Source organism: Nerophis lumbriciformis, linkage group LG01 (genome assembly GCF_033978685.3).
Source record: "Nerophis lumbriciformis linkage group LG01, RoL_Nlum_v2.1, whole genome shotgun sequence".
NCBI classification, from domain to species: domain Eukaryota; kingdom Metazoa; phylum Chordata; class Actinopteri; order Syngnathiformes; family Syngnathidae; genus Nerophis; species Nerophis lumbriciformis.
Window position 1 is genome coordinate 51607853 of NC_084548.2, and position 25628 is coordinate 51633480.

Below are 25628 nucleotides of genomic sequence, written 5' to 3' on the forward strand. Positions count from 1 at the left end.
CGTAGCGCAAGATCTAAGATCATATCTTGATGCTGTCTGCTATTTAACATCAGCATAGCCTTTACAAATGTCATATTTTTAATGCGTGCCAATAATTCAGCGGACACCGCGTACAACAGAGCCAGACTGTTTGCTGGTAAGGAGGCGCAGATGCCTAGTATGACGTCATAGGTCAACCGGAAAAGCAACACATTTGACCAATAGTCGCATTAGAGAGTGTGCATAAATGAGTTCGCAATTTTTTTCAGTTGTAGTCAATAAGTTCATTATTTCTTCTTTTGTGTTGCAGACTGGCTCATACATGCACATGCATGCTAAGATTCTCAGCTAGTGCCATTTGTAATACAAAGTAGCACATAGTTCCATCATATCTGTGAGTAGACTGGATATGGAAGCGCTAAAAACTACAACATGGATGACAGGGTAGAGATGTACTGGGGGAGCTCTTTGCCTGGAGGAGGGCTTCGGCACATAAATAAAACTGCCCACAAAAAGCCTTCTGAAGCAGCTTGAAGATGGTCTGTAAAACAAAACAAAATCTATGCAAAATGTTACTTCAAAGCACCACCATTACATGTTATGTAGACCACAAGGAAGTGTTTTAAATGTAGGAAAAATCTTAGTAAGATCCCTTTAACTGAAGACTTTTGAGACAAGTTACAGGACGATAAATCTAACATTAGCTTTATTAAAAGTCCGGTCACATTTTTTTTATAAGCCAAGTTTAATTTACTTGGTGCAGTGATACGCTCCAACTAACTCGACTACATGCTTTGCCATGTTTTTCAAGATTTATTTCAATTAATATCGTCCTCTTCTTCTTTTCAGCACTGTCCTTCACACTATCTTTCCCCCTTCTCATGGTTGGAAAACAAAGTTATGTTCATGTCTTGCTATAAGATAATGCTAGCAAGGAAGACCAGATGTTTTGGTCAGATCTTACGGGGTTCCCTGTGACATTTTGTACGCTAACAAATGGTGTGAATGCTCAAATATTTGCTTGCAACTTAATGCATAATTAGCCGAGAGACAGCTCTTTTTAAAAACACTCCTAACCTGAGGTACCACTGTATAATAACTTAAATGGATTAAAGAGTGCAAAATACTCTAAACCAATTTTCCAACTCAGTCCTAACATGTGGGATATTAATGACTAATAGATTATGAGGATGTTTGAAGTAAACTTCAATCCAAGCAACTGTGTTAAACTACACACAAGTAAAATACTAAGAAAGGCTTGATAGAAAACCTTATACCGTATTTTCCGCACTATAAGGCGCACCGGATTATAAGGCGCACCTTCAATGAATGGCATATTTCAAAACTTTGTTCACATAAGGCGCACCTATGCATCCATTAGATCATGGGTGTCAAACTCTGGCCCGCGAGCCAGAATCCCATGCAGCCCTAACTCTTCCGGGCTGCAATATACACCCCCCCCCCCACCCACCACCACCCGCCCGCCTCAACCGACGCACAGGGGGGTTTGGTGGTAGCGGGGGTGTATATTGCAGCCCGGAAGAGTTAGGGCTGCATGGGATTCTGGGTATTTGTTTTGTTGTGTTTATGTTGTGTTACGGTGCGGATGTTCTCCAGAAATGTGTTTGTCATTCTTGTTTGGTGTGGATTCACAGTGTGGCGCATATTTCTAACATGTTAAAGTTATTTATATTGGCACCGTCAGTGTAACCTGTATTGCTGTTGGCCAAGTATGCATGGCATTTACGTGTGTGCGTGCTGAAGTCGCTCATATCTTGTGACTGGGCCAGCACGTTGTTGGAATGGATGAAAAGCAGACGTGACGACAGCTCGTGGAGGACGATAAATGCAGTGCCTTTAAAGCACGCCCCCAAGACTGTGGTCCGGTTGGACTATGAGGTATAATGACTGATGAACAACTTCGTTCGATAATGAAGGTTGCCTCAGCTCAAAGCCTGAGCCCCGACATTAATGAACTAGCATCCAAGAAAAGATGGCAGGTATCTGGCTTGGGCACATCAGATTAGATCAGTGTGTTGCAAACTGAGCAGTTTAAAGTCCTGAATGGTTGGTTTATTCATTGTTATTTTATTTTCTAATTTATTAGCCTGTGGAAAAAGGTAATGTTGATATTTACCTCAGAAGGCTGCAAATAGAAAAGAGAATTTTTATTTAAATTGTATTTGATATGCCATTGATATTTTTTAATTATTATTATTATTATTATTTGAAACTCTTATTTTGCATGTCACTATAAAGTTATATAAGCCTTCCTTGTTCAATATTCAGTGCAAAACTTGTTTGGGTCCCTATTAAAAGGTTAATTTGTTCAACCTTGGCCCGCGGCTTTGTTCAGTTTTAAATTTTGGCCCACTCTGTATTTGAGTTTGACACCCCTGCATTAGGTGGAGCTGTGCTAAAGGGAATGTCAACAAAACAGTCAGATAGGTCAGTCAAACTTTATTAATATATTACAAACCAGCGTTCTAACAACTCTGTTCACTCCCAAAATGAATAATATATGAATAAACAGCTGATTTACTCGTGTTACGGTAAATCAAACGTGCAATGACAAAATAGTAACACTCAAAATAGTGCAGAGCAATAACAATATCAATAACTCAACGTTGCTCAAACGTTAATGTCACACAACACAACACACAAAATAAACATTTAAAGCTCAATTTCTGAAGTTATTCCTCATCCACAAAACCCTTGAATTCTTCTTCTCCAGTGTCCGAATTAAATAGTTGGGCGAATACGGCATCCAAAATGCCCGGCTCCGTCTCGTCGAAGTCATTAATGGAGTCAGTGACGCTGCTGTTGTCCAGCAGTTCAGTGAAAATTCCTGCCTTCCTGAAAGCTCGGACCACAGTTGAGACTGATATATCAGCCCAGGCATTTACGATCCACTGGCAGATAGTGGCGTATGTCGTCCGGCGCTGTCCCTCTGTCTTGGTGAAAGTGTGTTCGCCTTCTGTCATCCACTGTTCCCAGTTTGCAGTCTAGCTTTGAATGCCCTGTTGACACCAATATTCAGCGGCTAGAGTTCTTTTGTCAATCCACCCGGCTGCTCTATTCCCGTGTTCTACTGCGTGACTGATTGCCTTGAGTTTGAACTCTGCGTCGTAAGCGTATTTCTTAGTAGGAGCCATTTTGGGGTCTTTACAGAAACACACAAATGGAAATGAAACGTCATATCCCAGCATGCACCGCGTGCTTCTTCTTCTACGGGGGCGGCTGCTTACCGGAGAAGAAGAAGCGCTTCTTCTTCTACGGGGAAAAAGAAGTTGGCGGCTGTTTACCGTAGTTGCGAGACCTAAACTTTATGAAAATGAATTTTAGGTTTGTTGTGGCTCGATATTGGTCCATATATTAGGCGGACTGGATTATAAGGCGCATTGTCAGCTTTTGAGAAAATGTTTGGTTTTTAGGTGCGCCTTATAGTGCGGAAAATACGGTACTGTGTTGCTCTCTTCTTAGGGCCAAGGAGGTCAAGCTGACATTCTGGGACATTTGACAGTGGTGGGTCATAAACCCATCATCATCTAGAGTATTATGAACTGTTAGTGGTTGTTATTATATTCCCCGCTCCAAAAAAGACTGTGGCTGCCATGCCAATGGAAAGGTTGGAGCGGGTGTTGGACACATAACGTAATAATACCGTCACGTCCTTGCTGACCAAAATTCAAAGGTGATCGTTTCCAGAGATAGTGTAATGGGATGCGCTCCTCTTGCATCAGATAATATTGCTGTCTGTCTGATTGCAAAGTGCAGTGCAGCTCATATTGTCAATAAGTCTTTAAAACTCAGCAGAAGCCAATGAAAATGAAAAGCCTCTGCGGGGGAGCGGTAGGGTAGTTTTAGTGTGCATGCAAGCAAGTGTATTCCTGGTATAGTTTGGTTCATGTTGAAATTCCCGGGTTGGCAGTTTATTGAATGTAAATCAGGCTGGCTTAGAGGCTGGGACGGGGGGAGGGCTACTAATGTAATAGCAGCCCCCAGATGGAGAGCTGCTCTCCTGCTTCCTAAGCCAGGTTTTGTTTCAATGTGCTACTTTTTCCACACTGTCTCTTGCTATTGTTTTACTTAAATTTTCCTCAGACAAATCGTCATTCAACCACTGTGCCGCGGCACTGGAGATACAGTCTGGTGTGCTGTGGGAGATTATGTAATTTCACCTAAGTGGTTTAAAAATATTTTTTTCAAACCAGTAATTATAATCCGCAAATGTGCCGATGTTGAGTGTCGGTGCTGCTAGAGCTCGGCAGAGTAACCGTGTAATACTCTTCCATATCAGTAGGTGGCAGCAGGTAGCTAGTTGCTTTGTAGATGTTGGGAACATGGTTTGTCATGATTTTATTTTATTTTTTTCATTTATTTATTTATTTCAGGCAATGACATGAAAAAGTACAAAGTTGACAACACATAATAATATAAATTAATATAGTCCAAAAGGTAATGTATAGTATGTAATGCATGATTGTCCAGTTTTGCCTGAAAGGGAGTGGGAAGAAGATAATTTATTGAATCCCACCCCCAGTTCTCCATTCAGTGATTATTCACAAGAGTTTCACTTTTACTTTGTTCAAGGATTATAATACAGATGTTATATCATAGTGGCATTACCACAGGTAACAATAATTATTATACTGTAACAATAATTTGTATCAACAATGTAGGAATAATGAATATACCAACAATGGTAATAAACAACATAGCAATAATGGTAATAGACAACATAGCAATAATGGTAAGGAAACATTGAGCACATGTTAACACTTTGAGACAGAGTACAGTAGCAGGTCAAATTAAAGACCCTCATCTCTATATTTGAACCCGACCCCATGTTTGTATAATATTTTAAATCGATTAATAGTTTGGCATTGCTTGTGTTGTAAGTCCAGTTTGTTCCATAGTTTTACTCCGCATACAGACACACAAAAACGTTTACGAGTGGTTTGAGCTCTCGGCAATAAGAAATATCCAAAGCCTCTCAAGTTATGAGCCTGCACTCATCTTATAAAAAAACGTTGTAGATAAGGCGGTAATAATTTGGTAAATGCTTTATATAAGATTATTAATGTATTATATTTAACAAGGTCATCAAATTTGAGCAACTTTGATTACATAAACAGATTATGAGTATGTTCTAAATAACCAACGTTGTGAATGATCCGCACTGCTCTTTTCTGTAAAATGATCAGAGGATGAATTGTGTCGTGGTAAGTATTCCCCCATACTTTAACACAGTATGTAAGGTATGGGAGTACCAAGGTGCAGTATAGAGTACCGAGTGCATTTTCATTGAGGTATAGTTTTGCTTTGTTTATAATTGAGAGGCTTTTGGAGATTTTTGTTTTAATGTGTCTGACATGAGGTTTCCAAGATAGTTTACTATCAACTATTACTCCCAAAAATGTATTCTCATTTACGATTTCAATTTGGGTACCATCAATACTTATTTTCTGTTCAGATGTGTTGCGATTTCCAAACATCACTATCTTAGTTTTATTTATATTCAAAGATCATTTATTTGTGTCCATCCATTTTTTTTTTTACTCTGTTTAGTTCTGTGTTTACTGTATTTATGAGCTCATTATAGTCATCACTACTGTAGAATATATTTGTGTCGTCTGCAAAACGTATTAAACATATCATTAATATATACAGTTTTGGCCCCAACACGGACCCTTGGGGAACACCACAAGCAATGCCAAGAGTATCAGATAAAAATTTACCCATTTTAACAAAATGTACCCTCCCTATTAAATAACTTTTTAACCAGTCACCAGCCAGCCCCCTAATTCCATATCTTCCTATTTTATCTAGTAGAATTGAATGATTAATGGTATCAAAGGCTTTCTTTAGATCAATAAAAATACCAACTGCATATCTTTTATGCTCCAGTGCATTAGTAATTTCTTCAATGGCTTCAGTTATCGCCATTGAGGTTGTTCGTTTGGACCTAAAGCCATACTGACCGTCATTGATTATATGATGCTTCTCAAGAAAAGATTCAAGTCGAGAGTTAAATAGTTTCTCCAAGTTTTTTGAGAACTGAGGCAAAAGAGAGATTGGTGTGTAATTGGTGAAAGCGTGTTTGCTGTCACTTTTGAAGAGCGGAGTTACCTTAGCGATTTTCATTTGACTTGGAAAGCAGCCAGTCTGGAATGATAGGTTACATATACAAGTTAAAGGTTTTACAATATTCTGTATAACTTTTTGAACCAATATCATGTTGATATCATGGCAGTCAGTGGAGCACTTACTTTTACACTTCCGCACAATGTTTGTCACTTCCTGCGCATTTGTAGGTCTTTTTTCATCAACTCATGAAAAAAGAGAGCAAAAACAAAAGTATTGCGTTCATATTTTAGTTCAGTGTACTTGCACAAACTGCCCAAGATGTTTTTAAATTATGTTAATCGTGTTAATTGATAATGATGGCTTAATTCACGTTAAAGCCTTGATTTTGACATCCCTTCTTTTGAACTTTGAAGGTAAACACAGGAGTTGCAGCTCCATATTGAAACACTATGCTTTGAAAGCCTCCTCTTCCAGCATCCGCTGCATAACCCGCAGAGCACCTCGTATCGTTTCCACCGGAGGAGGTGAACTCTACGTTCTCTGCTCGCAGTGTTTTGGTTAAAATGGGTCAGCAGATGTTAGAAACAGAGGGGGAGGTGGTGGAGGAGGAAGAAAAACAGCCAAAGCAAACTGTTTGCTCTGCAGTGTGGGTTGAGCAATGGAGAGAAGTGTGGGAGACAGTGAAGCACAGAGACTTCACAGCATCAAGTGTACTGTATTTTCTAAACCAGGGATATTCAACTAAAATGATTTGGGTGCCACATTTCCAGAAAGCCAAGGTCCAAAAGGGCGGACTTTTCCCTTCACTATTAGTCTTATTTTGTTAATTCCGGAGAACCAGCATTCTTTACAGTAGACATTTGATTTTGGTCTGTTTATTTTGTCAGAGTTACAGGAATGCTCTGCTGTTTTTAAGGACCTTCTGCAAAAAGCTAGTCAAAGCTCATCTCTACGACAGCACTTAAAGAATCAGAAAAAATCTGAGTTTCTCACAAGTTTTTTGAACCGAACTCATGGGCGACCAGTTGTATAGTCCAAATGATGAAAAAAAGAGGACCTAAAATGGAACCTTGAAGGACACTTCTAGTATAACTAAAGATGTTGAACAAATGCCTATTGACTACATGTGAAGCAAACAAGCTACAGCAACACTTTAGTTTCAAAATCACATTACGAAAAAAACATTAAAATGGCAAATAGTAAAGGACTTACTGGGGGGCCTGTTACGAATAGAATAGAATAGAAAGTACTTGATTGATCCCTGGGGGAAATTGAGCACCACAGTTTGCTCACAATAAACAATAAACACTTAGGTATTTTTTACATGTGAATAATTTAAATACAGTCTATTTATTATACAGCATTATTTACATGTGAATAATATAAATACAGTCTATTTTACATTCAAGTACAGTCAAAAAGGAACATATGCGTTATACAGTCTGATGGCTGTCGGTATGAAGGACTTCCTGTGTCGTTCCGTGTTGCATTTTGGGAGTCTGAGATTTCCACTGAACGTGCTCATTCCCTCCGCCAGGTCCGAGTGTAGTGGGTGGGGGGTTTTGTCCATAATGACTAGGAGCTTTGCTAGACTTCTCCTCTCTGACACCACCGCCAGAGAGTCTAGCTCCACTCCCACCACGTTTCTGGCCCTCCTTACCAGCTTGTCCATGCCTGTTTGCGTCCCCCGCTCTCAGTCCACTGCCCCAGCAGGCCATGGCGTAGAAGAAGGCGCCCGCCACCACCGACTCGTAGAACATCTTCAACATCTTTGTACAGACGTCTCCCTTTCCCTCAACAGCCACGAGAACCTCCGTTAGTTTGGACCCCAGTATTTTTGGTTTGCAAACAAGGTCAAAATGTAATTTCAATGTGTTTACAGCGGTCCAAGTTACTCTAGTAGTTTTAGGAATTTGCTTCAAAAATGTTTGTCTCCCAAGTTTTGAACGGAACTCGCAGGAACCGGCATAATGTCATTCCTCGGCCGCCAGTGGAATTGCCCTGTTCTAAACTGACACTATTACGGAAATGAAGTACAATTCAATTAACCTATACCTGAATTAAGTAGTTATAAATTGTTGCCGTATGAATAAAATGGCTTCATTTTAGATTTAAAGTAGATTAAACCATGTGGTAGTAGCACAGAAACTTGAGTGTTTGTTTGTGAATATTTTCCAGGCTTGCACAACAAGGTGAACCAGTGTCCCGTCAATGAACATGGCTGCTTGGACGTCGATGTCTGCCTCCCTATGAGTAAACTGTGTGACGGAGTACCAGACTGCTCCGATGGCTGGGATGAGGGCCCCCACTGTAGAGGTAATGTACATACATACATACATATATACACTTTCTTAAACACATTAAGAATCGATAAGGCAAGCTGTCCTAAGTCTGAAAAAGACACAGCAATTCGTGTTCTGGAACAAAATGCTGCCTTCATGTCTTCCCATTCAAAGCTATAATCTCTTTCCACTAATCTCCTCTATTAGGCCCTTTAATGAGTTAGCTCGCTTTGGCCTGGATGCTCACAATGAAAGTCGTCTTTCTAGGGAAAAAAGCCATTAATTTATCAATCAACCTAGTTCTTCGCTACAATTTTTCAAACCCTGTGAGAATGATGGATGTTCAACATTAATTCAACTGAAGAAGAATCTCGTCAAATCCTCTTCTGTTAATTATAGACAATAGAAGAATGGCAGCTTGAACATATTGGGGCCATGGTACTGTATCGCTTTGTTTGTTTCAGTATTCTTTTACGCCCTCTTCATTTTCTCTCAGGCTCCCCCTACAGTTTTGTAGTGTAATTCATTTTTTGTCATGCATACAATACATTTTGTGGTAAATACATGATTTCTGTTAGAACACTAAGTATTGAAATGCTCTCAATTGTAATGTTAGCACTGATATTAATAATTGTTAGCGCTGGTCTACCATCGCCATGGTGACTATAGAGATGCTATTCTTGAATTACCCAAATGATAAGTTGGGGATCAACGTGACTTTAAATGTAAAGATAATGATAATATAAATAAATATTACTGCTTTAAAGTCTCAATGTTCTATTTGTGTGTTAAATGGGGGTGTCCCGATACGTTTTCACTTCCGACACCATACCGATATTACTGCCTTGACTATTGGCTGATACCAATATCAATTCGATATGATGTCAACACAAATAATGCATACTTTTGACTTATTATGTAGTGTGGAACGTTAGAAAAGACTTGATCGAGCAATAAGTTGCAATTACGTGGGTGCTGTATGATGGATATACAGTATATTGCGGCCTTCTGCGATAACGATAATTATCAAGGTATATTATTTGTTATGTAAATGAAAACAGAACAGGTTTCAACAGCTTTTAATTTGGCTGCTGACGTATGCAGTACGTCCTTTCCGGTTGTATTATTTTCTCAAAATCTTACTGTTAATATCTGGTTACGCTTCGTTGTAACGAACATGGTTTTATCTACACTTATGTTAAAATGTAATAAGCATTTATTTTTCTGTGATTTGGATACATTAGTTTTGGGTGACACCACAAATTTGGATATCGATCCAATACTAGGTAGTTACAGGGGCAGTATTGGTCATACCATTGCTTTTTCTGATGCTTAAAAATTTCAAGATCATTGAATGATTACATTTTTGATCACACATTTAAACATACAAAAACACAGAATGGGTGTTTATTACTATCAATTATTATTTGTTTCTATTATTTCCTACTATTGGTGCTGGTTAAATTATTATTACCGTAGATATTTTTTTTCCTTAAAGCCCCACTGTGTTGAAAGACTCTTTTCATGAGCTTGTAAACCATAACAAAAACGACAAAAGATATTTTTAATAATAAAAAATATAGATCTAACCACTGTGGTATTGACCTGATACTAACTTGGTATTGTTACTGTCGGTGTTTGTATCAATCTGACTTGTGGTTAGCGGTTAGCATATCCTTTTATGGTGTGTAGTGTAGCATGTTTCGCTATTGCTCATTCTCCTGTGATGATACTAATAACATAGTTTATTTTCCGCCATGAAGGCGAGGATTGCTGACTTTAAAGTGGGTTTGTACTGTGAAGGCACATTAGCCGCTAGCAAAAATGCTACTTTGCCTTGGAGACACATTTGTTTGTTTATTTCAGATTCGTAGAACACCGCTAGATTATGTCATCAACATACATAATCATGATCTAATGACTGTATTAAAAGCTCAAACGTCGTCCGAATTCATATCATTTATGAATTAAATTTGTCCTAGTCAGGAGGTCACCTATTGCCATTAAGTTGAATTTTCCAGTTTACAGCATATTTATGCTATAAGTATTGTACTTACCACACATCAGCTGTTTGATTGTAACATGCATACAAGTAGTCGTTTTGCCTGACAAATTTGGAGATGCGGAAATTGCTGTGTAAAATCGTTAACACTAATTAATTTGCCATTTTGTATATGGCAACATCAATGTAATATAGCATCGAGCTAGCACATTTTGTTTTAGTTACTATAAATTGTTTTGAATCTCATAAGTCATATTGACATCATTTATTTATGTATGTTAAATTTTACAGTATTTTAAAGTAAATACTTTTTAAGGCTTTTAAATGGAGACTGCTTGTTTTATCTGTCTGCCAAGCCAACAAAAAGAGACGTTAGTGGCAATAGACTACAAACTAGGGAAGATGTTTGATAAGAAATTATCGAGTTCGAGCTCATTATCGAATCCTCTTATCGAACCGATTCCTTATTGATTCTCTTACCGTTGTTGTATATGGAAAAAAACACAATATTTGGTTTAACAAAAGCTCACTTTTATTTTATAAGAAAAAAAAGAAAAAAAGAAATATTGACTGTTGTTACCCAAAGTATATTAAGTGGGATTTTTGAGAAAAACAAATATATACAGTAACACAAAAACAACCTGTCTCTGTGATCACTATAGGTGTATAAATAATAATATAGTGTTAAATAAAATCAGTCCTTTTGGCACAAAACTGAAAATAATACAGCTCTCCAAAAAGTGCACTTCTGCTGCTATTGGAACATACTAACTACACACACTATGACACTAAGAACACCTCAGTCATCAATCAACAATTATTCTTCCAAAAAATTAGCATGTCTGCTTTTTCAGGATCAAGTCTGACCCGCTCTTCACTAATCGTGTCGCCAACGGTGGAAAAAACACGTTCACTTGGCGTGGAACTAGCTTGGACACACAGATAGGTTTGACAACATCCTCCTCCAGTCTGTATCTAAACCTTCTGGGGTTCATCAGTGTGGCCTCCTCCAGGAATGACTGCATGTCCTTGTCCTGGAGGGAAAATGAGGGACAGACACAGCATAGAATTAGGGGAGAAATTAGTTGAATGTGAAAACTAGGGTGTCTGTTATTATGTCTTAAGCATTAGTATGTGGAATTAAATGATGGACTGGATTAAGTTATGAAGTTAAACATTGTACTGATATGATCCTCTTTAAGAGGTTGTTCAAATTAATAATGCTTACAAACAGAGGTGGGTAGTAACGCGCTACATTTACTCTGTTACATCTACTTGAGTAACTTTTGGGATAAATTGTACTTCTAAGAGTAGTTTTAATGCAACATACTTTTACTTTTACTTGAGTATATTTATAGAGAAGAAACGCTACTTTTACTCCGCTCCATTTATCTACATTCAGCTCGCTACTCGCTAGTGATTTACATCGATCTGTGAATGCACGCTTTGTTTGTTTTGCTTTGTCAGACAGACCTTCAAAGTAGGATCTATCGCATGCCTGCGTTTCACCAATCAAATACAGTCACTGGTGACGTTTGACTCCATTTCACCAATCAAATGCAGTCACTGGTGACGTTTGACTCCGTTTCACCAATCAAACAGAGCCAGGCGGTCACATGATTAACAAGCTTAAGCTTACATGAACTCAACGTCAAATTTGAGGAAGCACATCGCAGTAGGTAACGTTAGTAGATATTTTGGCTGTCACCGTAGGCTGATGTTAGCTTCCCTGCTATGAATCACTGTCAAATGTACATCGTGTGGGGACATTTATTAACGCACTGCAGCCTCATAGACACACACACACACACACACACACACACACACACACACACACTAACACACACACGCACACACACACACACACACACACACACACACACACACACACACACACACACACACACACACACACACACACACACACACACACACACACACACACACACACAGAAACACCAATCAGTGTGTTCCCAGGTGCAGCCCACACCTATCAGTTTATGGTTTGCGTAAAGGCTAACTTTTTATTTTCCTTTGTAATCTCTGCCGACTGAGCCTATGGTGCTGTTAAGTTATTGTGGCTCAATTTACCTTAATTTTTTTTATGTTAATGTATTATTATTTAATATATATTATTGTTTTAGTTGCTTAAGAGATATTCCTGGCTCTGAATTTGCTCATTGCTATTTTTATGTTTTTGTGCATTATTTGTTGCCGTCATCATTACACAAACTGGTTACTCATCAGTTACTCAGTACTTGAGTAGTTTTTTCACAACATACTTTTTACTTTTACTCAAGTAAATATTTGGGTGACTACTCCTTACTTTTACTTGAGTAATACATCTCTAAAGTAACAGTACTCTTACTTGAGTACAATTTCTGGCTACTCTACACCTCTGCTTACAAAGTACAAAGAAGAATTATGAGAAATACTTTCAACCTTATTGAAAATCAGATATCCTTCATCTCAGTATATTAATAATGACTGAATTAATTAATTACATATTACAAAACTGTTGTTTAATACTAATTCACAGATGTTATTTTATTATAAAAAGGTCAGTAAATGATGTATATATTTGTAAACGCTCTGAAGTGGGAAAGGGGTAGGATTAAATAAGCTTTACTTTTTCCCACTCCTTTTCTGACATGATTTAAAGTGAAATGATATGAATCTACTACTCTGCTTGCATGTCAGGCAGCAGACTGGGGTAGATCCTGCTGAAATCCTATGTATTGAATAGAGAATCGTTTTGAATCGGGAAAATCCATCCATCCATCCATCTTCTTCCGCTTATCCGAAATCGGGTCGCGGGGACAGCAGCCTAAGCAGAGAAGCCCATACTTCCCTCTCCCCAGCCACTTCGTCCAGCTCTTCCCGGGGGATCCCGAGGCGTTCCCAGGCCAGCCGGGAGACATAGTCTTCCCAACGTGTCCTGGGTCTTCCCCGTGGCCTCCTACCGGTCGGACGTGCCCTAAACACCTACCTAGGGAGGCGATCGGGTGGCATCCTGACCAGATGCCCGAACCACCTCATCTGGCTCCTCTCGATGTGGAGGAGCAGCGGCTTTACTTTGAGCTCCCCTCGGATGACAGAGCTGCTCACCCTATCTCCAAGGGAGAGCCCCGCCACCCGGCGGAGGAAACTCATTTCGGCCGCTTGTACCCGTGATCTTGTCCTTTCGGTCATAACCCAAAGCTCATGACCATAGGTGAGGATGGGAACGTAGATCGACCGGTAAATTGAGAGCTTTGCCTTCCGGCTCAGCTCCTTCTTCACCACAACGGATCGATACAGCGTCCGCATTACTGAAGACGCCGCACCGATCCGCCTGTCGATCTCACGATCCATCTTCCCTCACTCGTGAACAAGACTCCGAGGTACTTGAACTCCTCCACTTGGGGCAGGGTCTCCTCCGCAACCCGGAGATGGCACTCCACCCTTTTCCGGGCGAGAACCATGGACTCGGACTTGGAGGTGCTGATTCTCATCCCAGTCGCTTCACACTCAGCTGCGAACCGATCCAGCGAGAGCTGAAGATCCTGGCCAGATGAAGCCATCAGGACCACATCATCTGCAAAAAGCAGAGACCTAATCCTGAAGCCACCAAACCGGATCCCCTCAACGCCTTGACTGCGCCTAGAAATTCTGTCCATAAAAGTTATGAACAGAATCGGTGACAAAGGGCAGCCTTGGCGGAGTCCAACCCTCACTGGAAACGTGTCCGACTTACTGCCGGCAATGCGGACCAAGCTCTGACACTGATCATACGGGGAGCTTACCGCCAAAATCAGACAGTCCGATACCCCATACTCTCTGAGCACTCCTCACAGGACTTCCCGAGGGACACGGTCGAATGCCTTCTCCAAGTCCACAAAGCACATGTAGACTGGTTGGGCAAACTCCCATGCACCCTCAAGGAACCTGCCGAGAGTATAGAGCTGGTCCACAGTTCCACGACCAGGACGAAAACCACACTGTTCCTCCTGAATCCGAGAAAATATCGGGAAAATATCGTTTTTAAATCGAGAATCGCGTTGAATCGAAAAAAATCGATTTTGAATCGAATCGTGACCCCAAGAATCGATATTGAATCGAATCGTGGGACACCCAAAGATTCGCAGCCCTATTAGGTACTGTTACTATTAATCCCAAAAAATTAAACAAATTTAAAGGGCTCGTATGATGTTTCTAGCACACTTCCTTGTGCTGGGTACATTATGTATTGGATATGCTTTCGCTTCAAAGTCACATTTTTCACATACTTTTTGAGTAGGTCTGCAAATGGTTAGAGTTGATACTCTGGTGTAGGCCTGACTAAGGTCTAGTAAAGTATGTTGAGCGCTCATGCAACATGAGAATTGTGTGACCTCAGGGACTTTCAACTTTAGACTGTCAAATATTTACATCTACGATAGTTCTGGTGAAAATACTGTCAAGTCGACCACAATTGTACTTGGCTACTTTTTAGTCATAGATTCATTTTTGATGGGCCTGCATGTAGGTTGCAATCGTGCACCCACTGTTATAAAACAAAGTAAACAACATATTTATTTTTATTGTTGCTGCAGTAGGCTTTATTCAAAATAAGGATGTTGTTTTGCACATGAGCGATCATTGACACCTTAGTGATGCCGTCAGCCAATCACAACATGCATGTCTCACACAGAAGTCCTCAGTAAGGCAGTGGTCAACACAACCTATATTACCATTGCCTGCACCCCCACGTGCACCCAAACATACATTCACACGGTCACATTTTTGCAAACACACACCCAAACACACCCATTTTCCCACACGCACACATGAGCACTGTGTTCAGAACCCATTTCAGGGAAAGTTCTGGTCTTTCACAACCTTCCTAGTGTCTGCTTGTATAAACTGGTGGCTTGTGCAAGCTGGTGCTGATGTCTGAAAGCACACTTTGTCACTCACCCTGTCCACATAATTCTGCTCGAAGTTGTTGACACCAGTGGTCAGAAAGTAGGCGCAGAAAGACAACACTGGAAGGAATTTTATCTAATTTTGTTTTATGTTTTCATGTGGAACAACATTGGAATGTTTTTTTTAAATGTAGCGTTTTAATGTTGGACCATCAGTGATCAGAGCCCTGTATTGAGACCTATGACAATTTTAAACTAAATTTAAAACACTTCCTTGTGGTCTTGATAATATGTATTGGATATGCTTTAGTGTAATTTTTTTTAACTTTTGCTCCACAGTCCTGTTTTTTCTGAGTTTCTTTGCAAGATGTTGGTTTCTAGAGGCGTTCCCAGATTGCGTATGAAACCACGCCCCACCCTCTGAAAAAGTATCATAATTAATCTTTTGAAAATGAACACTATATCGATATATATCTTAAAGTTATCACCGCTGTTTTTTTTTCCATAGACTGTTGAAAATAAACTTCATAAACATATCAATTCACCTGGTCACAACATTAGGTACACCATCACACTTGCTGATCGATTCAAACTCTGCATAAAAAAACAGCTGCTTTTAGCAGCATTTATGTCACTGCATGTTGCACGTTGGTGTTATTATCCAAATGCCAAGATTAGATGAAAATAATACTTTATCCGACCTTATCTTGTGTTTTCTCATAGCCCGAAGCACAGGGGAGGTACTCTGAGAGCTCTGGCTGAAAGCTTGACTTAAAGGGGAACTGTGTTTTTTTAGGAATTTTGCTATCATTCACAATCATTATGAAAGACATGAAGATGGATGTAATGCATCTTTAAATATTAAATAAATGCGATCAAAAGTCTGCTTACAATGAAGCCTGTGGTAGCCGCTCAATTCTACCTATATAGCCCTTAAAAAACATCCAAACACTTCCATTAAGGTTTTATATACATGAGGCAAGTATATATGTAATGTAGTAACGGGCACATTTCTAATAACATTTAATATTTACCTATTTTGATCATTTTAAGCATACGAGGCGCATTAATTTAAAAAACGCATCATGTTTGCTTTTTTTTTTTTTTCTTCATCACTGATTATTACTCTCTTTAGACTTCAAGCATAATAAAACATCTCTTACTGTGTACAATGTCTGCTGTCATTACGATGCCGACTGCTGGGATGTTCATATATTTTGTTTAGATGAACAATGACTAATAGTCCTCATAAACAAACGGGGTCGGTGTGCAGGGGGGGACCAATTGTCTTTTCGTGTCGTTCTTGCCAGTTTCGGGTCCTAAATGGCTGCCAAAGTGTACCAACTTGTCGGAGTACTTGCTTAGCCATCTACTTTCCAGGTGAGAGACATGATTTATGATCTGCAACAAACTTACAAGGAGCAGGGAAGCGAAGAAACAGCCGACCACTGGATGATGTAAACATAGGGACACAGGGAAGTGATCACGTTGCCGCTGTAAATAGTTTGTCTGAAAATAACAATACCACTAATATTTGGTTAATATTCAAGTCAAAAAATGTAAATGGAGTATTGTTAGTGCTTTTTGAATGTTTTTTTTATTGGATTTTATGAGCGGAATAGCTGACCTTCCATTGGTTCCGCTGTAAGCAGACTTATTTAATATTTAGAATGGATTAAAAAAAAAAATCATCCGTCGTCATGTCTTCATAATGATTGTGAACGATAGGAAAAATTCCCCCAAAAATGCAGTACAAATAAGTACATCCACCTCGCCTTGATGTCACAACGTAGCCAGACATGCAAAACCGCGTGCAAGCTCACACCAAAAGGCGTGCGCCTTATGATTTGATGCGTTGATCTTGTTTGACATGAGTAACCAACATTGTAACAATATTTATAAGACAGAAAAGACAACATCCATTGTCTTTAAAGTTATTTATAGTTCAGTAAAATGCAATACTGTGTCAAATTCAAGGCCCCGGTGCCAGATCTGGCCGTCCACATAATTTTTTGTGGCCTGCGAAAGCTTGGAATTATTCTGCATCTTACTTACTAAATGTATTCAACTTTCCATTTTGACAAAAAAAACATGTACTACAAGCAATTTAATCTTTTAACATTGATTTAATAATACATTCCAAACATTTCTTTTTAAATAAAAAAGGCACTTAAATATCACATTGACTAATGATTTTTAATGAAAAATAGATAACCAAGCTATCCATCAAATTGTGTACTGTAAAATCGATTTTTATGGTAAAAAAAAAACTCAGTTACCAAAATTTTACCGTAAATAAAAACAAAACTGGTATGATTTTTTTTTTTAATTCACAGTAATACAATGTAGATTTACAACCATAGATTTTACAGTAAAAACCGTGGTGCTGTTTTTCCATTTTCCATTTATATGCTGTTATATGCTGTAGAAACTGCGATCAGGTGGCGACTTGTCCAGGGTGTTCCCCGCCTACCGCCCGAATGCAGCTGAGATAGGCTCCAGCGACCCCCCGCGACCCCGAAAGGGACACGCGGTAGAAAATGGATGGATGGATGGATGGATGGATGGATGGATGCTGCAGAAAATGTTTTACATTTTGCGGTAAAATTTTGGCAACTGAGCTGTCAGTTTTTTTTACTATAAAAGCTACAGATGATTTTTTTTACAGTATACATAAAAATATACATATAATGATATACCTCTGAGGGCAACCATAAATGCCATTTCGCCCTCAATGAAAATGAGTTGACACCCATGCAGTACTGCATCTTAAATTTGTTAGCAATGGAATGCTGTTGGAAAATGTTTTACTTTTGCTAATCAGTTAATATAAAACCAGTATGAATCAATAAGGAGGCCACTCTAGGTCATATGTCTGTATGGTTAGATTGATCCTGTCAATCCATAACCAAGTGATGAATCTCTATGATGAATAAATAAACCTCTGATGTTAGGTTGCCTTTTTGTAAAAGTACAATATGTTTTCAGGTCTTTTGAATTAATGCCTGATTGTGATGGTGTTTTGTCACATGGCCATTGATTTGCAAGGCCTGCTTTTGTGCACTCAATGTCATCTTGTGGCTGATGGGGCCTCTCCCAGGGGGGAAAGGTCCTGCTTTCCACAGAAGTGACTGATTTATGGCAAAAGAGTAAAATGGGGTCATGGCACTACTCTTGGAAGTGTTCTCCTTTTTTCTTGCTGTCTCAAAGGGAAGATTTATTATTGTAGTGTTGTTTATGCATGCAGTAGGATGTCATTGTCCTTCATGTCTTAGTAAGTATGGAATGCGTCTCGGTCATAGGCGACTTGACGCAGCCTTTGGAAAGGCCACATTTTCATCTTTATTCATGAGCGGGTCTTGACCTAAATGGGTTTATTGGCTGCAGTTAGGCTTGTCTTGCATGGCAAGACCTGTTATGTATTTTACTGCCAGGCTTTGGCCATCACTGTAGTGGGGACAGCACTGCGCTTTCTAGCTCGTAATGGAAGAAGAGCTCCATCAAATGTTTGGGAATGTTACTTTGTGTGTGTGTGTGTTTGTGTTTAAAGTCTAAATGTACATGTCTGGGGCAGTTTGCTGCCACCGTTTGAGGCCATGATAGTCACTATTTGCTCATTACTCAAGACACTGCCCTAAATACAGTATGTTTGCACTTGATGCCTTTGCCCTCTTTTGATTGTGGTGGTACTGCAAGCTATTTCCAGTAAATATACTCTAAATTACACAGATGGATAGGGCTGCAACGATTAGATAATACAATGAAAGCTTCGATATATCCACAATGAGTGTAACTACGGTAACGTTGTTCACATTGGGTTTATTTTTTTCTTGCCCAAATGTGGGATCTGACCCGAGGATGTCGTTGTGGCTTGCTCAGCCCTTCGAGACACTTGTGATTAGAGGCTATATAAGTAAACTTTGATTGATTGATTGATAATAAACATTTATCAAATTTGAACCGCATGTAGTGTAAATGTTCAGACATACTGTAGTTTCTGCACAGCCACTGCAATACAGCAGTGGTCTGTGGTTGCAGTGATGTGTGTGGCGGTGAACAGCGAAGGTTTTTATTTTATTATTTTATTTTGGTATTAATGCACAGTTGCACACACATTAAAAGTGTATTTTCAATGTTAATAGTGTATTCATTACAAAAGAGGAAGGTTATGGCAAGCAGAAAAATCATTATTTTAACTATTTTCCCCTCTATCTGATTACTTGATTTACAAACAAACTAATCACAGATTACTCAATTACTAAAATCATTGATAGCTGCAGCCCTACAAATGGACAAAAGTATAGAAACTAGGAATGTGCCGATTGATCGACATCCGGTTAGCTGCAGCAGATAGTGTAAGTACAGTCGCTGCTCCTTTTAAATGTTGTGTTTCAACTTCTATGCTAGTGTTAGTCATATTTTTTCTTCTTCTTTTGGACTGCACTTCCAGCTGTGCAAGGGGAAGAGGCACAATGCTGATTGAACATTAATTACGTCGTGACGGGGCTCACTTTCGCGACGGTGGAACGGAAGGTTGTGCACACACCGACACATACATACACAAACGTACACAAACATACACACACAGGATCACGATCAATAAAGGTGGATTGTTCCGTGCAGCATTATACCAAGCATTTTTGCTTCCCTACTGTTTACTACTGCTGTAACTTCTAACAGACACATCCGCCATGTTTGATCGAAGAAATATGCTACCAGCTGATCACCGTGATCGAACTCAAATTAATCGCGATAAACGCTCACGATCGTATAATCGCCCAGCCCTAATCTTATGTAGCATTATCACTGGAGGAAACATGCTACACACAGACTAAGGGCAGGGCAGGAGTAGGCATGTGAATCACTAAGCTAGCTTGAAACAACATTAAAAATAAGTGCTTAAGAAACTGTAAGAAGTGTAGATGGAACCACGTTGCAGCAGAAAGTAAGTAGCTATTAACAGGAAATTGCCAAGTAGATTAATAAGAGTGTAGAACAAAGGTGCTCAAACCTTTTGCCTCCAAGGGCCAAAATGTTCCTATGTGCCGCGGTCCAAACACAGTAGTTATAGTCGTAGTCACCTCCAGTGTTGCTTTGTGTGCAAGATCTTAAATTAAATTAAATTTATCGGAACAATATCCAATGTTGTGGTATTTCAATTAACTGGAATCCAGTGTGCTGTGGGGCCCTATTGTAATGAATCACACCTGAGACATCCTAAATTAATCACATCTTTATTAGACACGTAAACAATGTGATAAAGAACATTTTACATCAATCAATCTGGGGATCTAGATATCTGGTCAGGACACTCTTCACTCTTTTGCCTTCATCTTCATTGTCCATTTGTTTTTGGTGACTTTATATACTCTGGACCTAGACGTTGAGTCCGCGACATACATGGCGGACAATAACTGATACAGTCTGCTTTGCCAGTCCAAAAGCATTTGCCGTTTTCCGTAGTGTTCCCTCGACGGCCAGGTAATACAAAGCATACGCTACCTTTTTTATCGCATCCACGGGAGCTCGCATTCTGGTTGTCTCTCCTTCGACAAATGGACAAAGTTTTTTGGTAAGTAGAATCACAGCTGACCTGGACATTTGAAAAAAGTTATCTTGCCGTCTGAGAAGTGTTGTATCCAAAATAGCTGCAATCGCTTTTTCTTGAGGTATTCATGTGTGATTTCCACAAGCGTCTGTACAGACGGAAGGAGAAATACGGGCATGTCTGGATGACTCGCCTCCATATTTCCAGTGGTTAGCGCCGAGTTACGAAACCGCTTTATTATGAAGCTGGCTGTGGCGCATTCTTTCTGACGTCACTTCCTGTGTGGGGCGCGGCCTTTCTGGCGGCACTTCCTCTCCGAACTCAGTTTGTAAACGATCAACGAGTCCATACAAAGCTAAGAGCCGGAGATTCAAGAAATAGACGGCGCAATTACCCGTGTAAAAAAATATCCAAGGAGGGGAACCTTAAACGATGATTTAGTGTGGCCGAAACGGGGCTTTATTCGTTTAATGAGTTATCTGGCTTAATGTAGACATGGTTTTAAATATACAGCAGCACCTAAAGTGAGGGTTTTGCACCATACGGTCATACATATATAATAGCAGAGATCGTTACGTTTGATAGACTGCAACTATTAGCCTTTCAGACAAATCAATGTTTGTGTCATCTTGAATAACATCATTATTAATATGTATTGTATAACATTTGGGATGCCACCCTTTTATTGTGCCAAATTTGTCTGACTGTTGTGCTACGATAGAGTATTGCAACCAGGTGCAAACAACACGTTAAAGGAGGGAAGTTCGATACCAAGGGAAGTAACAATATATGATCGATACTAGAGGGACTACATCGACATTTTTATTTTCAAAAAATCGTTTTTTTGTCTTCATACTAAAATTACCTAAAAATGGAAAATAATGTACAATAGTTAGTCCCTCTTTGTGGCTATTAACGATTATGCTATTCTGGGAGGACCTTTTATGAGACTTTAGAGTGTAGTAGTACTTTGGTTTCTGTTCCAAAAAGGCAGATGAAGACCAAATCGTAAGAAAACCAAAGCAATTTTTCCCGAAAGAAATAATCCAAATCCAATAAATCTGGTCCAGACACTGAAAACTATAAGACACGAAACATTTTCTATAGACAATAATTGCAGCTTTTAATGACGAAAACAAATACAAAAAAACATGTACATGATGAACTAGACAGAAAATGAACATTTAATAATAATTTTTATTTTAGTGAAGACTCTTGTTGGCGGAGAAGGTGAGCAGAGGGTGGGGGAGAGTGAAGAGGTACTTTTGTACTTAGCTACGAGATCCTTCTTGAATTCAATAGAGTTCCTCACCTTCTTTGTCAAAGTGCTAGTTTCTTTGGATCCATGGTGGCTTATTCTGAAGAGAGATTCCTTGTTTCGGCACTCGATTTCATGGAATGATGCATACGCAACCCAGTCGAGTCATTTAACCGGCTCTTTAAGTTAACGATTGGAACAGATTCCCAATTACATGTCGTTTGTTTGCTGTGCTTACTTGGTTAATTTGTATGAAAAAAAGTATGAACCACTAGTTTAAAATATTGAACTTTTTCACCATTTTCAAAATTTTACAAGATACTGAATTTGTGTTTATTAGCTATAAACTATAATTATCAAAGTCATTTAAAAATACATTCTTAAAATATTTCCGTCTGTGTGTTGTGATGACCAATTTGGGTTGCTGCTTGTCATTTAGGGTCAATGGTGTATCCCGCAGCCAAACCAGTTGACAAGCACTGCTTTAAAACGTATTGTACAGTCAGAAGTGTCGCTGCAGGAAGACAGCAGTTTTTTGCAGGTAGAGTACGGCGGACATGTGCAGACTCGTTTTCAGACAGTTAAGGTACAAAGGTAGGAATGTCCTGGGAATAACCATCTTTCCAATGTCACACAGTTGAAAAGCATGTTTACATAACAACTTTAGTTACATACTCTGGATTAGAATGGGAATTAATTCATTTGTATTTACATTTTTCTTAGGAATAGATATATATCTATATCTAATATTGCTATCCCTCATAACAAACATTCATATTGTAAATGCCAGAATTGTTACTGTAGGTGGCTGCTTCTGTCTTTGTCTATTAATTAGAGTTGCCGAACAATTAAAATTCTTAATCAGATTAATCACACTTTTGCATTTTGATTATCCGCAGTTAATTACTTGCGTGTATAATTTAAATCAACTTTAAAAAAGGCCCCATATATTTTGACACTAATGCAATTTTACTGTCAGAATGTCATACAGGAATTTATTTTACTAGAATGCGCGTCAGAATACTAACAGTTTTATCTAAAGTAGGGCTGCAACAACTAATCTATTAAATCTATTAAAATCAATTATAAAAATAGTTGGCAATGAATTTAGTCATCGATTCGTTGGATCTATGCTATGCGCATGCGCTGACGCTACGTTTTCTTTTTCTTTTCTTTTTTAACCTTTATTTATAAACTGCAACATTTACAAACAGCTGAGAAACAATAATCAAAATAATAGGGGTGTAACGGTACGTGTATTTGTATGGAACCGTTTCGGTACGGGGGTTTCGGTTCGGTGCGGAGGTGTACCGAACGAGTTTCCACACGGACATATTAAGTAGCGTACTGCACGTTGTGTAAAGAATACTCAAAATTCTGGACATTTGAGGCATTTAAGAAACTCTGCCCTGACAGCTCCGCAAAAGAGGACATGTCCGGTGAAAAGAGGACGTATGGTCAGTCTATCCTACCGGACATGTCCTCTTTTGCTAGGCTGTCCGGGCGGTGTTTCTTAAATGCCTCAAATGTCCGGCGTTTTGAGTTAGGGTTGCGTGTATTTTCAATGTACGTTCAGGGTTAAGAAGGTTAAAAACAAAACGAATTGTGCGCGCAGCAGCATTGTGAGGGAGGGGGAGAGACAGAGAGAGCGAGAGAGTTGTGATAAACGCGCATGCGTCGCCAGGCTCTGCTTTTTATCGATAGATTTATCAGATTTAATTTTTTTATTATCTATAGCAGAGGTGTCAAAAGTGTGCATTTTTGTAGCATTTTTCTTGTTTTATTTGGCAAGTTGAAAGAACATGGCGCCAGTATGCTGTTTTTTTCTCCAACAAAATACTGGAAAGGATAGAAATGTAGTTTGTCTCTTTTATCCGATTATTAATCGATTAATCGAAGTAATAATCGACAGATTAATCGATTATTCAAGATTCAAGATTGTTTATTGTCATATGCACAGTTAAATAGACAGTTTGCCGTACAATGAAAATCTTACTTTGCTAGTCCACCCTTCAACAAGTCACGCGGCACTTAGCTAAAATAAAAATACAAATAAAAATGTATATACAATGCACAGTAAGAAACATAACATTATTGCACATTCTGATTGACAGTCAACAGTATAAATATGGAGGTGACATTTGGTCACAGCAGCAGTTAAAGTGTCTTTAGTGATCAAAGGTGAAAAGTGTCTACAGTGATGGTTCACAGTTCGGGGGTGGTCATGGTAGCTGTCTTTTGTTCAAAAAGATAAAAGTAAAACGGGGGGAGGGGGGTCTAGCATTCACAAGTTAGCATTCACAAGCCTGATGGCCTGTGGGTAGAAACTGTTTGTCAGTCTCGTAGTCCTGGATTTCAGGCTCCTGTATCGTCTGCCTGATGGTAGGAGGCTGAAGAGACTGTGCTGGGGGTGTGTACTGTCCTTTATGATGTTGTGTGCTCTCCTGGTGGCCCTGGTAGAGTACATGTCCTGTAGTGAGGGGAAGGCTGCTCCTGATATGTACTGAGCAGTTTTAATAAATGATAAATAAATAAATGGGTTGTACTTGTATAGCGCTTTTCTACCTTCAAGGTACTCAAAGCGCTTTGACACTACTTCCACATTTACCCATTCACACACACATTCACACACTGATGGAGGGAGCTGCCATGCAAGGCGCTAACCAGCACCCATCAGGAGCAAGGGTGAAGTGTCTTGCTCAGGACACAACGGACATGACGAGGTTGGTACTAGGTGGGGATTGAACCAGGGACCCTCGGGTCGCGCACGGCCACTCTTCCACTGCGCCACGTCGCTGGAGTGCCTTCCTGTCCTTAGCAGTGCCGTTTCCATACCAGACCGTGATTGAGCTGGTAAGGACACTCTCAACCGTACTTCTATAGAAGTTGCTGAGAATTTTGGGTGGCATGCCAAATTTTCTCAGCCTTCTTAGGAAGTACAGTCGCTGCTGGGCTTTCTTTATTGTTTGTTGGGTGTTGTGATCCCAGGTGAGGTCCTCGCTGATGTGGGTCCCGAGGAATTTAAAGGTTTTCACCCTGTCCACCGTTGTCCCCCCTATGTACAGAGGTGTGTACTGTGCACTCCTTCTCCGTGGGTCAATAATCATCTCCTTGGTCTTGTCTGTGTTCAAGAAGAGATTATTATCCTGACACCAGGCCACCAGTTCCGCTACCTACCCTTCTGTATTATTCTGTATTATCAAATTAATCGTTAGTTGCAGCCCTAATCTAAAGTACAGTTTAGGTGTATTTTGAAGTAAAGTTTGCCACTGAGCGCACTAGCCGCAGTCTCCTCACTTCTCTTTGCACTGACGTGTGCATTGACCTGATCACTGACTGTATAACAACTTGCGGCGCCTTTCAGGTAACAGCATGTACAGTCAAAATAAATTGTGCGATTACTCTGGGTTTATACAGTAGGAAGGGGAGTCATATGGCCCCATTCGTCGCGGTTTACCTGGCACATGAAACATGACGAATTAGGAAGGGTGCACTATCCATTTTAAACACCAGACTGCAGTAGATTGTTGAATATCTTAAAATGTGCTTTGTGGCAATTCCAACTTTGACCACAACGCCAGTT

At 39.6% G+C, this 25628-nt stretch overlaps 1 protein-coding gene across 4 annotated transcripts in view; it reads left to right on the top strand.

The window, feature by feature from the left end:
- lrp1ab (low density lipoprotein receptor-related protein 1Ab) overlaps positions 1–25628 on the top strand; it is a 200611-nt gene that overhangs the window by 76658 nt on the left and 98325 nt on the right. For all 4 annotated transcript variants that reach the window (XM_061985848.2, XM_061985856.2, XM_061985874.2 and 1 more), the window contains exon 3: positions 8248–8385. In XM_061985848.2, coding sequence (XP_061841832.2) covers positions 8248–8385 — 138 coding nt within the window. The remainder of the gene's footprint in view (positions 1–8247; positions 8386–25628) is intronic.